Source organism: Nicotiana tomentosiformis, chromosome 11 (assembly GCF_000390325.3).
Source record: "Nicotiana tomentosiformis chromosome 11, ASM39032v3, whole genome shotgun sequence".
NCBI classification, from domain to species: domain Eukaryota; kingdom Viridiplantae; phylum Streptophyta; class Magnoliopsida; order Solanales; family Solanaceae; genus Nicotiana; species Nicotiana tomentosiformis.
The window spans coordinates 101,923,800-101,938,632 of NC_090822.1; the positions used below are offsets into that span (position 1 = coordinate 101,923,800).

The following is a 14,833-nucleotide window of genomic DNA, read 5'->3' on the forward strand; positions in this document are numbered from 1 at the left end:
ATTTGAATTGAATTTTTTTGTAGCTATGATCCATTTCTAAGTAATGAACACTCAAAAGAGTGGTAACTTGCTTTAAGACAGTGGAATATGAGCTAGGGACAATATCCACCAAGTCAAACTGTATAGGATACAGGTTCAAATTATATTCAAGAATGTGTTTGTGCTCAATTTATATATTTCTTTTCTACATTACAACGTATACGTAGGCAGCAAGATGTTCTACGACTGGTTATAATTTGAATAGAAGAAAATGATACTATCATACTTAGAACTACGATAGTTAATTATTTATGTTCATTTGCTTAGACATTTGCGAATAATCGATATGTTTTGGCGTCAAGACTAATTTGTCTGACTGCAGCAACAGCAGCTATGATTCCTAAGACTGAAAAAACAAGGGCTATTGCCATGTTAAACCAGAAAATAGGTCTTCTCTTTGATGGTTTGAATGTCAAGTTGTAGAAGATAACAGGCAACACAAAATCAAGGGGCAAGAAACCAAATGCTCCAACCACTGCATTTATATCTCCAAAGAATGGAAGCATTGCTGCTATTGTAGTCGATATGATTACTGAAATTGATCGAGAAATTACTCTTGGAATTACATTTCTGGTAGAAAATTCACTGCTCTTTGGATCTGCAAATGCTCTCTCTAGTACTTCATTTGTTGGCTGCAAGTACACCTGCAACAAATAAACCATACCATGACACCAAGTATTAACGTTAAATCCTTTATTTCAGATTTAACTTATCAGTTTAACTTTTATACACCGAGGGATTATAAAAGAACTTTTATATTCTTAAGTCACCAAAAAGATAAATATTATAAGTAATTGTAGAAGAGGTGAAATTACTAATCTTAAAAATAAGGCAGGTTACATGATATAATATGTCAAAATACATAGTGCAAAATTCTTTACATATATAACCTAAATACTCAACTTATATATAGTTACAATGTAAAATTTTCTTATGCTATCATTATAATTTATCCTGCTAAAGCAATTATAATATGCTTTAATTTTTAGGAAACGAAGGGCTTTTAACACTTTGACCCTTCCGCCAAAAATATTTACAGCCGCTAACCAATATACATACGTCATACACTAATATATACATCCGTATGACTATTTTTTTGGATGGGCGGCTATATAAGTTAAGTTTCCAAACTGAAAACTACTTATTATAAGCCGATTACCTATAATTATCTTTTAAATGACCTGATAGTGTAAAAATACTTTATATTGTCAATATATAAAAGTTAAATTCTTTTCTTTTAGGGGCATGGAGAGGGGAAAGGTTTGTTTTTTTCCAGAATGCATTGAGAATATACATACCACAGCAACAGCGGATAGTTGGAGAATGGTGAAAATATTAGTGATGAAGATAAATGACTTTGGGACAAGATTCTGGCCATTATGTGTAAAGTTGCTGAGAATGAGGCCCTCAGCTTTGTTCCCAAATGCCCAATATCCCGAAATGGCTACACTGAAAAAAGTTGTTGATAACATGGCGTAACAAATGCATAGCCCTTTGAACATCTTCCCTTTCACCGGCGGCGCTATTGTTGCCTGTAATCACATTGCAACATATACTACTTTTCGTATACTTTTAATTTATTGAATATCTTAATATTATTCTTGTAACAACTAACCTGAATTTCAGGAATTATGCCATTTCCAAATGTGGTGGCAATAATAGCAATTGCATTAAAAATGCCAAAAATGCGAGTCTCTTTATCGCCATCGATTGAATAGTCTCTCTCAGGTCCCTTGGATGATCTTCCTAGGAATTATATTAGGAGTTGTTACAAAATTATTGCAAAAATAAGTGTTGGTAAAAATAAATGTATAAGCCTTTGCAATATAAATTAAGTACCTATGTAAATGGAACCAGCTGTGGCACAAGCACTATAAGCAAGGCAAAGTAGTAGAGAAATCAAGTTGATATGCCTAAGTGAGTGAAAAGATGGCATTTGAGCTAAGATCAACATTAGGCTTCCAAATATGACTACAAATTCATATAGCTTCATACTTCCACTTGGATTTGACAGCAAATAGATTGCCTGCCAAAAGAAAAAACACAGAAAGATAAAGAGTTACTTAACTTACAAGGAAATTATTAGCTATTCTTTACGAAATTTAAGTTATATGCACTGATATTGTAAAGATTACTGCATCATTGGTATAATGTAACATGTTATAATTGATTATTTACCCTTATTGTAATTTATCAATAAATTTCTTTATATTAAATAGGGTTACTTGACATTACTTCTTAATTGACTTGATTGCATATTATCTTTTATACAATCAGTGCGTAAAACTTAAACCTCCATTCTTGTGATAACTAAAGTTAGTTTAGTTTGGGTTCAAGAACTTACTTTCATACATTGTCCTCCCAGAAGAGTGGAACCTATGACAGCACCGTAGCATACCATGAATTGAATTGGTCCCACATAATATTTGCCCCACCTTGGTCCTGTAAAAATTCATCACTATAGGATAAATCCAGATAAATACCAATAAATAAATACATAAGAGCTAGCTTTCAAGAAAATATGCACTAGTTTGATACAGGTATACGAAGTTGGAATGAAAAAATAACTTATCTTGTTTTCTGTGCATTAATAATTAGGAAAATTACATGTTATGCCGCTCCCAAAAATAATAACAAGCAATATATATATATAAATTTTGTATATTAATATATATATAATATATGTTTTATAGATAATAAGTATATCTTTTTTTTTTTGGTATATTTGACTAGCGAATATAATTATTTTTGGTGGCCGGCCAAATGTGTAACCTGCCCTTAATAATTTGTGTTATGTTAATTTTCTTCTAATGTAAATTCTGGAATCTTTTTCTTCTACTCCTACCCCTTTCGTTCACATAATTTCCTATGCAAAGTACAATGTTAGAAGTTTGTATACTTTCTGTTTCCCCGGTTCAACGAATTAATTGAGCAGTTGTCTTAAAGCGATTAGAATTTTTAGTTGTACATCTTAATTAAGAGGGATGGACTCTATCTTAATTGGGATAGGTTCCTCATCATTTAATGTTCAATCCATTTCTTTCATTGAAAACGAGGTCATTTCAATTTTTTATCATCAAGAATGGATGAACTAGTTACAAATTTTGGCCTATTATAAGGTCAAAAAACCTGTAAATTTGGTTTTAAATCGTCAAAAGACCGGAAATATTGGGAAGACATATTGTTAAGTCTTCCACGCTTTAGCTAACTTTTTTGGGTTGGGTTAGACTCAGACATGCATATAGAATTCAAGATGTATTGGTCCAAGTTCAACCTATAAAATTCTTTGTATTGAATTCATTACAGTTTTAAAATTGCGGGTTCATTTTATTATTTGTTACTATAATTTTTGTGAATTATATATATAAATTTATATTCCACATCAAAAGTACTTGATTTAGGTGAACCTACAAATTACAACCGCCTTTAGTTAGGCTCCATTTCTTATAATGGTATCTGAGCTAGCACTATAATAACAAATTGAAGGTTTATTCAGTATTTACATTTGATAGTAATTTAAAATGTAGTCTTACTGTGTCAGAAGAAGGATATTCGATACTGTTTGCAAATTGGTTTTTTATTAGCACTAATTTGGCTTACGAATTGCTTGGAACCCTTTGGGCAAACAAGTACGAGGAAAGGATTTCAATTTTACATTACAATAATAATAATTACTTCTCATCACAAACAAATTAGCCTGGTTATAAAAATCACCATAGTTCATGTCCCTTCATAATTCAGGGGCGGATCCAGGTGGGTGGTATGGTACCCGCTCGGTTGGTAAAATTATTATATATTTATGTATAAAAAAATTTAAACTAGATTAAATATATGATCGTGCCACCCCCATTCGCAAACTAGACAAAGGTGCCATGACTGATACACCTTTTTGAAAGCTTTTCTCGTGTGTAAAATTCAAGTTGAAATTTATCTTGAACCTTGTCTGACTTTCCCTTTTTGTTGTGCTTTTTGTTTCTTTTCTCCCAATTATTTTCTTTTTTGGCTACCTCCCAATTTCCTATTTGTCGTTTGTTATTTTTATTTTTGTCCTCTATGTTATTACTTTATCTGTGATATTTAGCAAGAACACTCAAAAAAGAGCCTCCAAAATTTAAAAATTTCATAATATAAGCATTTCTCTTAATCTCAAATCTTTTAGTTTTCTTCTTTCAAAATAAAAAAACTTGGGTCTTGAATTAGATTGAGATCAAAATTAATTTATAATTTCTTTTTTTATTAAACATAAAAATTTGTGTTATTCTATGATTGTTAAATACAATTTAAATCTCTTTAGTAATAAATTATAATGAATGTTTCGCAAGCATTAAATTTATGATTTTAAGTTTTGAGATCTTGTAGTTTATCTAATTCCGCATTTACTTATCGTGTATAATTTCTCTATTGAAGTTTTTTTTTTCTTATTCTGATCGGTGGAGTTCCCTTATTAAAGATTTTATTTTTAGCATACAAAAAAGTATAGTTCCCTAGTGAAAATATTGATTTTACTTGTATTATAAATAATAAAAGTATGATTCCTTCTTTAAAATGTTAATTATATTTGCTTCTTAATGTCTGAGATGTAATTTTCATACGACAATAATAATATATATACCCAATGAAATTCCATAAGTAGGGTCTGAAAAATTGATGTAATTTTTATATTTGCAAATAAAGTGCTTATTAAATTGCCCAAATAAACTAAAAAATGAACTGGACAATCGTTCCGAACAAACTATATATTAGTAGTTATTATAAGGTGTACATTAAAGGAAATTTTAGCACCCGCCACCTTTAAATCCTAGATCCGCCTCTGCCTTCATTTATACTCATCTTAGTCCAAGAAAAATATGACATACAAATGACAGTAATAAAAGACTTTAAAAGTCATTAGATGTAATTAAAGTAAACATACTAATATAACTAAACTTAATCCTATCAATTGATATAATATCGCTTTTATAAGTTTTTTTGTTCTTCAATTGAAGCTTTATGAAGGAAGAACACTTCAACTTTATCTGCAAATTTTCCAACACTTCGGGATCACTAATTTCATTAGAAAATTCTACAATCAAGTGACAATTATGGGCCCAAAGATAAGACGTGAAAGGAAGAAAAAGAAAAGATAATTTGGCCAACTCACGAGTCTTATTCTGATTACATATTTAAAACAACAAATCTCAAAAACTAATTTATGATATAAAGATTATTCAAAACCATATAACGAGACAACAAAGGGAGGAAAGAGTTATAAGGAAGACTGATTCACTCCCTTTCTAGAACTAAGGTTTATAGCTTATTCTTCGTTCCTCTAAAATTCTAACAACAATCGTAGTTTGACTTAGGTCATTCTGATTAATAATTGCAAAAGTTTAATTTAAAATTGCGATTGATCAAGTATAACTTACTATAAAACCTTTTTTAATCACAATAGCTAATAGCTCATGAATATTAATAAATTGATAAGCATGACTCTTCAAATTTGGTGGCTGCTCAAAAGAAAATCTAGGCTCGTCCCCAACCAAAAAGGAAAGAACACGAAAAAGAGAAACACAAAGCGAAGAAGAAAAGATGCAGGCAACTCAAAAAGTTGCAATATCGTTTCATCAAATGTGAAAACACATTTTATCAATTACAATAAATTTTGACAACGACTTTTTTCATATAGAATAATCCTACTTGTATCAATAGTTCTTTTGTGCAAATCTTCAAATACTATAAAAATTATTAAATTTTACTCTGGCAATAACTCAATTTCTTAATCACACACCAACGACTCGCAAGTCGCAATGACCCCACCAATTGATTTCTTTTTCTCGTTCCTTTAATGTACATCACATCACATAAATATGAAACATACACATTTCTAGTTTTTCTTTTCTACATTTATCATATGATATAAAACAGATAAATATCGGATTTAACTTAAATACATTAAAGAAATATGTTTATGTATTGTTGTAGCTTACTTATATTTAGGTTAATTTTATGCATTTACTATATACAATAGTTACGTAACTAAATTTTAGATGACCTGAAAGCTTAAAATTTCTATACGTCTATTATAAAAGTTCAAAGGTGTAAACCTCGTTACGTACCTAAAATGTTTTTAATTTATATAGAATGAAGAAATATGTTTATGTATCGTTGTAGGTTACTTACCTTATTTTTACATAACTATTCTGCATTTATTATATATACAATAATTCGTATTAAAAATTTAAATGTTTCGTAACGTACCTAAAACGTCGTTGGCCATGTCACGAAATCGGAGATGGCGGCGGCCTAGGTGAGCGTGGTGTTCGAGAACCCTAGACAAGAGGTTGTATGAGTAAAATGTGACCAGAGCTCCGATCACCAAACACAGGATTCCGCCCCACCATCCAAGTGAAACAAAGGCAAAAGGAAGACTTAACAAAGGAGGAGCTACTATTGAAGTTGTCAAGTGGTAACCACAATGCACCCATGATCCTGCAAACAATTTCGTATATATGCTCACAAAATTAAAACCTTAATTCCTGTTTAATAGAAAACTGACTTCAAAACTAAATATTTGCGCTCCACATAAAAAAGACAGTCCGATGCACTAAGCTCCTGCTATGCGAAGAGTTCGGGGAAAGGCCGGACCACACGGGTCGATCGTACGCAACTTTATCTTGCATTTCTGCAAGAGGTTGTTTCCATGATGTGCGTACTAAGATTAATTTTTGTTTTCGTTGGGGGAGGAGGGATGAGGGGAGTTTGTGACGTTTCCTTAAGATAACCCAGTCAACGATATTGACGATTAGCTTAGCTAAGTTTGACGATCGAAAAATTAAAACAAGACAAAAATGAAAACAGAAAAATTGAACTTGATAGTTTGACTCATCGGACATTAAATTCAATGTTGTAGTAGATGAAGACGTGAAGTTTATTAGAGTTGTCCCACTTTAATATTATTTGAATTTTTCAAACAAAAAAACTAGAGGAAAAATCTAATGGACTAGTTGTGGCAAGAACCCTAGCCAACTCGAATCAAGCTGGTCAAGAATAAACTATGAAGTTCTGCTAAGATTCTCAAGTACCTAGATAGAATTAAACTATTTATTTTTTAAACTATAAATTTCTTGGTACAACTAAAGGTCACACGAATCAAGTTTTTATAAATTATATTCTTGCTTGTTTATATAAAAAGTTCATCTATTTTGTGTATGATAATTCTTTTTGTCAGGTATATATGAAGGTAGTGGTTGTGGCAGAGTCAGAAATTCTTATAAGAGAATTCAAAAAAATAAAATAAAATGCAACACTTGAGATTTGAACGTGTACTTCTCTTATTTTAAGGGAATTCAGATATTTATATATTTTTAAAAGGTTTGTTTAGATCATATCCATTGGAAGTTTCATAAAAGAAATAAATTGAGTATACAATAATAAGTGCGTGCCTCAACAAGATCATATCCTCTCAGTTAACATATCATGTCATAGAAAACGACATATTTTGTTATATAAGTAATAAGATCATCCTTCCATCTCAGGAAAAAAAAATCAATTCATTATTTCTTTGTCTCTGACCATCAAAATTTAAAGCTTTAGCACATTAATGATTGATATATAGTAGTTGAAGAACCACAGTAAATATATGGAATCAGCGAAAGGGCCAAAATTAAAGAAGCCCCACCATAAAACAAGAAAGTTTGAAATTATGGCTTAAATTCTGTGTTTCTTGTTTCCTATTATAATATGACATTAATAACAATAGTGTTAAAGAATCTTTTAGTTATGTGATGATTTTTCTATTAATTGAAAAGTACTATGGTCAGCTTGTTTGAAGGGATAGGTTGGAAATACACATCGAATTGCAGACAACTACAAACATAAAATAAATAAAAAACAAAAAGAGAAGGAAGAAAATCAAACTGAGAGAACCTAAGCAGAAGGCGAATGATAAGGGATGGGAAATAAAGCATTACAATTGAGAAATGTAAGTAAAAAACAAAGAAAGAAAGGGAAGAAATATACATATGAAATATCAAATACAGAATAGAGGTATAAAGATATTACCTTTGGATTTAAGAACAAAGAGGGCACCAGCATCAAGCTCTTTTTCTTGATCAACAGAAGAAACACTACTAACCTTAATATCTTCTTCTCCAACTGTTCCCATCTTCTCTCTTTAGTAAATATGTGTATATATAATTATGTGTACTACTATTTGTTTATGTATATCTTCTCCAAAACACCAACCCTCCCTTCTCTTTTTTATTTTTTTGTTCTTTAAAGGGGTGGGGATGATATGTAGATGATTTAAGCAAATTATGACAGTATGGAAGTTTATATATAGTGGTATCTACTATTTATCTACCCACTTACTTCTTTGCAAAAAGTAGTAGTTTAGTTAGTGTCCGACTCATAATTTTCATTAACAGTTATCAAAACATAAAGAAATAAACACAAGAAGAAGTCTAGCTAGGAGAGTCAACATATAATAATATATACATATAAAAAAAATTATCGAACTACACAATGTAAGTTTTTGGACGACGGGGTGTCAGTTGACACTATTGGGATAAGGTGGCTCCGCGACTGGGTCTAGCTAGAGCTTTTTTTTGGTTTCTTACTTGTTGTTCGGCAATTGCATTGGGCACTGCTTAATCCAGATTCATATTGCATAAGGCTCATTAAATGAAAAAAGACTTCTTACCATTATTTTTTCCCATTACCCCTGAACCAGAGATCACTAGTTATGGATGGATGGATCATATCCTTCCCATCAAAATCCTTAGTGGTGCCTTGGAATTTAGGGGCAGAGCTAGAATGTTAGCTACATGTTCTGTCAAAATCCAGTAGCTTTTGTTTAAACCGTATATTTGTTTTAAATTTTTTATTGAATAGGTATAAATTATTAATTTAGAATCTAGTAAGTTAAAAGTATTAGAATTTCAAACCCATAAGCTTCGTATTTGTGCTCCGTCTCTGTTTGAATTTGTCATCTAATATAAGATGGGGTTTTAGTTTTTTTTCTTTCTATTTTTCTCATTTGCACACTACTCACTAGCCTTACCAATAATAACTAGTTAAACAAAATCCTCTACTTTTACTAAATAAATCCTCTTATGTTTCTTTTGGAGCACATGTTGGTTCCCCAAGTACACGCAAGTATACGTGGCTGTCAAGTAATAAAGTGACTCAAAAGTCGGATGTTGAACTCATAGAGACTTAGATTAATCGTTAACTAAGCTAACTAAATCAATTAACTGTCTAAAATAACAAATATTATTTTTCTACTAAACTACTTTTTGCAGAAATTGAACAAGTAATTAGCTAATTTATCAAGGATGCAAATGTGTGTTTTGGGATTTTACTCAGAGGAGATGAAAATTCCAGGGTTGTGGTCGGTTTGTCAATCCTATTAAGTTTAATAACCACACTTGTTAATCTAGATTATCAATGGTTGCTAATTGACTGGATCATTTATATGAATAGCATGTTCCCACAATACTACTTTTCTATCCATAATATATCAATCCTATATTCCTATGGTATTGAATCTATCATGAATAAATATAATACGGTATTCAACTAAGCAATAATGTTAGGTATATTCTTATCGTAACCCCGAAATCGTTTCCCGAGCCACGAGTTTAGAAACAAACTCTCTTTAATTCTACTATAATCTAAACATGGCTTTTCCAAGCGTAGCATAGATAGTAGGGTGAATTGGTAGCTACAACAATCCATAAGTTAAAACTAGGATTAAAGAAATAACCACAGGATGATAATCTGAATTAACGAAGGTGTAATTAATAAACGTTAATAATCATATCAACCACAATCCTAGAACTAGAGTGCTTAGCCACTCATATTCGTAGTAATAATTTTTTAAATATTTTGCATAAACAAATTACAAAGAAAAGATAAAGGAATGAAGAACTCGATGATTTTCTCCTCCAAAAGTTGTTTCACGCGATGTTCTTGCCTCCAAAAAATTGTTCCCAAAGTCTTCTCTCCTTTTAAAGTAGTGTCTCTCCCTCAAAGATGTATTTATAGTGACTAGGGTTTGTATGGAGCGAATTTGGCTTCTCCTAATTCGGATTAGAGAAGATGATTTTTTTGCTCCGGTCCTTGTCTGGTAAAGTAAACCTCGATTCGCTGTCCGGGACTTTTCTGATTTCTTCTGCTCCGGTCCCGGTCTGGCGAAGTGAACCTCGCTTCGCTGTCAGGGACCTGGGCACCAAACTTATACTACCTCTAGATTCTTCCATTTTTACTTAACTTTGCATACAAACTTTTCAAATTATTTTCAATTGACTCCTACACATATAAATACTATTATTTAGCTCGAGTCACAAATATTCACACTACAGTAACAAGATCGAGGCATAATGCAAGGAAAATTACATGCAAAAACATGAATTTTTAGCCAAACATCACCACCTTACACTTAAACTCTTGCTCGTCCTCGAGCAACTTAAAACCTTGCTAACCAAACAATGCAACGCAAGACACCATAAAACGAAGGAACATTTAGAATCTCAACACACTACACCTATAACCATGGTTGATACTAATAATTAAACACTCATGCCTGAATAGTCGTAAACAATTTAAAACACTCAAACAACCTGCCCATAACCACCCAACCTCAAAGACCGATTCATTGCCAATAAGCATTCTCAACTTGTGTACTCACCCAACAGGAGATTTTTAATAACGTCACCTATCCATCATGGAATCATGTGCCTCACCAAAGAATAAGAGAGTATTTCATCCACACATTCAAATGTGCATTCAAACATAATTTAAGGATATCACATACACGAACAAAGAACCACTCACTCTCACAAAGAAATTCGTGTGCATCTTGCGGTCGTACCATAGGCTTGCATGTAGTGTATATCTCTACTAATCTAAGCTTGTAAAGTCTAGGATCAATTAGGTATTTACAAGTTGTAATGGAGGCTGAAGGACGGGTCATATATATTTTGGTATAGTGACTAACCCTGCTAAGCACTTTAATACACTACATTTAACTTTCAAGTGCACACTCTTCATGACCAACTCGAGCCATGACATGAAACCATATACAATTTAGCCCTTTCTCTTTAAACACATCTATACATTTACTAGCCCGGATCAAGATGGATAGGAGATATATTTTCTATTTTATTTTTTATTTTTTTTCTCTTTTTGTACTTTCTTTGCTTTTCTTTTTCTGCTTTTCTCTTTTTTTTTTTCCCAACACTCTCCATAAATTTAAGTGTGCCCCGCTAATGATCTTTCAAAACATATGTGCACCCTTTGGTCTTTCTATGATTTCACTCAAAAGCTATAACCCAACTCTCACCTTAATCTTCAATGACTTAAGTGCTTTCGGAGGCAAAGATTCGATAAGGTTCAACTAAGAACAAAATGAGATTCGGCTTATAATGTGGGTGCCAATGATAAGGTTTATAGGCTCAATTGGGCTATCTAAGGATAATTTTATATGTGATGGCATAATAGCTCAATGAACGATCAAAAAAATGCCTACATCATCTCCTAGACTTCCAAGACTTAATGATATCGCTTCAACTAACACACGGGGCAAGTTCTAAACTAACACAAGATAGCACAACATATAATCAAGACCTCACATCACATAATGCATATGACTCATTCAGGACGATTCTATTCCAACTCTCAAGTCATAGCAAGTAATCACATAGTCAAGAAATATTAAGCAATAAAGCACTACATGAACAACAAGTCAAGAAACTGAGAGAAGGCGTCATATACAAGTTATTCAATTTATTTATGGCGCCAATTTTCGTCAAAACATATTAAGGAGGCAATATGTTTGCTAAGGCATAACTATGCTAGCATCAAACAAGTCAAAAGGCACATAAGAGCAATCAAGTTTCCTTTCTTTTATTTTCTAAAAAAAATAAAAATACTTGGTTCAAGATACATCCCTTGAAAAAGAACCGATGAGCAAAGAAAAATCAAAGGGGATTATTACCTACCTACGACTAACTAAAAAGAAAGAAAATATTTTTTTGAATTTTGTATTGGACCTTAATCTCTCAAGAAAGCTGTCCAAGAAATCAATCATCGGAAAAAATTCAAAAATTTTCTGATGTTTTTGAATTTTTGTATTTTTTTTTCTCTAGATAAAAGCTACTAAAACTAGTACTAAAATCTGCACTACTAATTCTACTAACTAGAAAATAAAAATAAGAAGCTAAAAATTAAAGACAAGAAGTTAATGTAATACAACTATACCACTATAATCTGACAATCCCCCACCCCACACTTAAAAGGGTGTAGTGTCCCCAATGCACAAATAAAGCGAAAAAATAATGAGGGTGGATAAGAAACTCCCTAAAAGGTCAAAGGCTGAAGCAATCGCGACTTACGTGGACTCAGACTTTTCCCAGGCATGGTGTGTCACGACCAAAATCCATAAAGGTTGTGATGACGCTGGACTCCACTGTCAGGCAAGCCAACAATAAATACTTAATTAGGTTCTCATTTTGTTACTTTTAAAATCATATTTTCCTTCAATTAAATAGAAAAAGATGGGTTTACAAAGTAAATAATAATATTTTCAATAATTTCAATACAAGACAACCCATAATCACCCCAAAATTCGGTGTCATAAGTGCATGAGCATCAACTAGGAAGATAAAATAAAATACAACACCTGTCCAGGATACAAATTAGACAAGAAAATACATAAGTAACTTTGAAGGAGATTCTGCTGGCTGCGGATCGCAGATGGAAATGCAGCTCACCTTAGTATCCGCATTTAACCACACCTCTACGCCCGCCAGGTTGCTAGTCATATATGCACTTACACAAAAATGTACAGCAAGTGTAGTATGAGTACGTAAATCAACGTGTAGCCAGTAAGTATTCCGCCTAACCCTGAAGAAGTAGTGACGGAGGGTCGACTTCGACACTTACTTGTGGTCCAATAATATCAGGTACAGTAAAGAAGTGAGTGAATATGAGATAGAGTAAATATATGAAACAACAAGTATAAAATACGTAGTACAATTTTTTTCTTTACAATTTACTCAAGCTCTCAACTAAGAAGTTTCCTCCGTAACCGGAGCATATATATAGATATAGTAGATTTCATCAAAGAGGTTGTCATAATCCAAATCAGGGAAAAACCCTCAGATACACTGGCTTCTTGCCAAACGTTACGCATGATTCCATGAGGATAATATATATATAGGAAATGCCGAGGCGTACGGCCCGATCAAACATAAAAGTAAACTGTGCACTGCCGAGGGTCGAACGACGCGAACCATAGATGCATCTATTAACCTGCCGAGGCGAACGGCCCGCTCCCATGAGAGTGTGGTACATAAATTCTGCCGAGGCGAATGGCCCGATCCCATAAGAGTGGTAGAAGGAAATACCCCGCTCGCGAATCATACGTGCGACACGGTCAAATATAAATTTAAGGAATCTCCTTGCTCGCGGATCATACTTGCGACGCGGTCAAATATAAATTTAACATTAAAATCATATCTCTTTCTTGATTCTTTTCAAAATAAGAGAAATTCAGCTTGTAGCTTTTTAAGGAAATTACCCCGCTCGAGAAACACACATGCGGCACGGTTACACATAGATTTCTTAAGCTATTATAGCATTACTCAATCATTTTCGAAATTACGAAGTTCAAACAAAACCTTTTAAATCTTACGTTATTCAATTTCAACTCCTTTCAAAACATTTAATAAGCAAACTCAATCTCGCTCCCTCTCAAGGCAGACAATAAACATAAATCAATAACAATATCAACAATGCATGATGTGAGCCTAAAACTACCCGGGCATATGCATAACTAGTAGCTACGTACGGACTCTCGTCACCTCGTGCGTACGTAGCCCCCACAAATAGAAGCACACAATAATTTAGTTCACCTATGGGGTTTATTCCCTCTTACAAGTTTAGAAAGGAGACTTACCTTGCTCCGAAATTCCATAACCGGCTCCAAGGCCGCTCCGACAATTCAAACTGATGCCCGTCGCTCCAAAACTAGTCAAATACGATGCAACTGAATCAAAATATACTCTAATACTCATAATTAATCATTTTATAACAATTTCCAACTCTGTTCGAAAAGTTAATAAAATCACCCTTGGGCCTAAGTGCCCGGATTCCAAAATTTTTTGAAGATAAACTTTAGCCATAACCCCACGAACTCAAATATATAATTTATTCTCCATTTCATGCCCAAATTCGTGATCAAAATCCAAGAATACCAATTTCTAGATTTCCTACCAAAACCCCACAATTCTTCAAATTTTCATGTCTAGATCCATTTATAAACCATGTATTTAACTTGCAATATGTGGGAATCACTTACCTTGACATAGATGATGAAGATGGAGCTCCAAAATTGCCCCAAGACCGGCTCCCATGGAGAAAATGAATTAAAAATGTCCAAAACCCCGTTTTAAAACATCTCACTGCCCAGTCTGACTCCTTCTTCGCGAACGCGGCAACCCCTTCGCGTTCGCGAAGCTTAGCCAACCCAAGCCTAGAAAACCTCCTTCGCGTTCGCATTCCTCACGATGCGTTTGCGAAGCTTTCCGCCCTCACTGCTTCGCGTTCGCGTAGGCCAAACATCCTCAGGTCCAGTCCTCATTTCCTTTTACGCGTTCGCGACTCCCCATTCGCGTTCGCGTAGGTTCCTCAAGTTCTTCACCGCATTCGCGTCTCAACCTTCATGTTCGCGAAGGACAATCTCAACAGCCCCACAATTTCCTCTTCGCGAACGCGGTACTTCCTTCGCGTTCGTGAAGAAGGACACCAGACA

At 33.3% G+C, this 14,833-nt stretch overlaps 1 protein-coding gene across 1 annotated transcript; it reads right to left on the minus strand.

Annotated features, from left to right (window-relative positions):
• Positions 1-140: 140 nt before the first annotated feature.
• Positions 141-8,325, minus strand: LOC104087056 (GABA transporter 1). The gene is made up of 7 exons (XM_009591448.4): positions 8,080-8,325; positions 6,277-6,507; positions 2,384-2,481; positions 1,879-2,065; positions 1,655-1,785; positions 1,338-1,571; positions 141-683 (listed from the first exon to the last, which is right to left on the minus strand). Exons 1-7 carry the CDS (start codon positions 8,180-8,182, stop codon positions 303-305), a joined length of 1,365 nt encoding a protein of 454 aa, XP_009589743.1. The 5' UTR covers positions 8,183-8,325; the 3' UTR covers positions 141-302.
• Between the last annotated feature and the right edge of the window lie 6,508 nt (positions 8,326-14,833).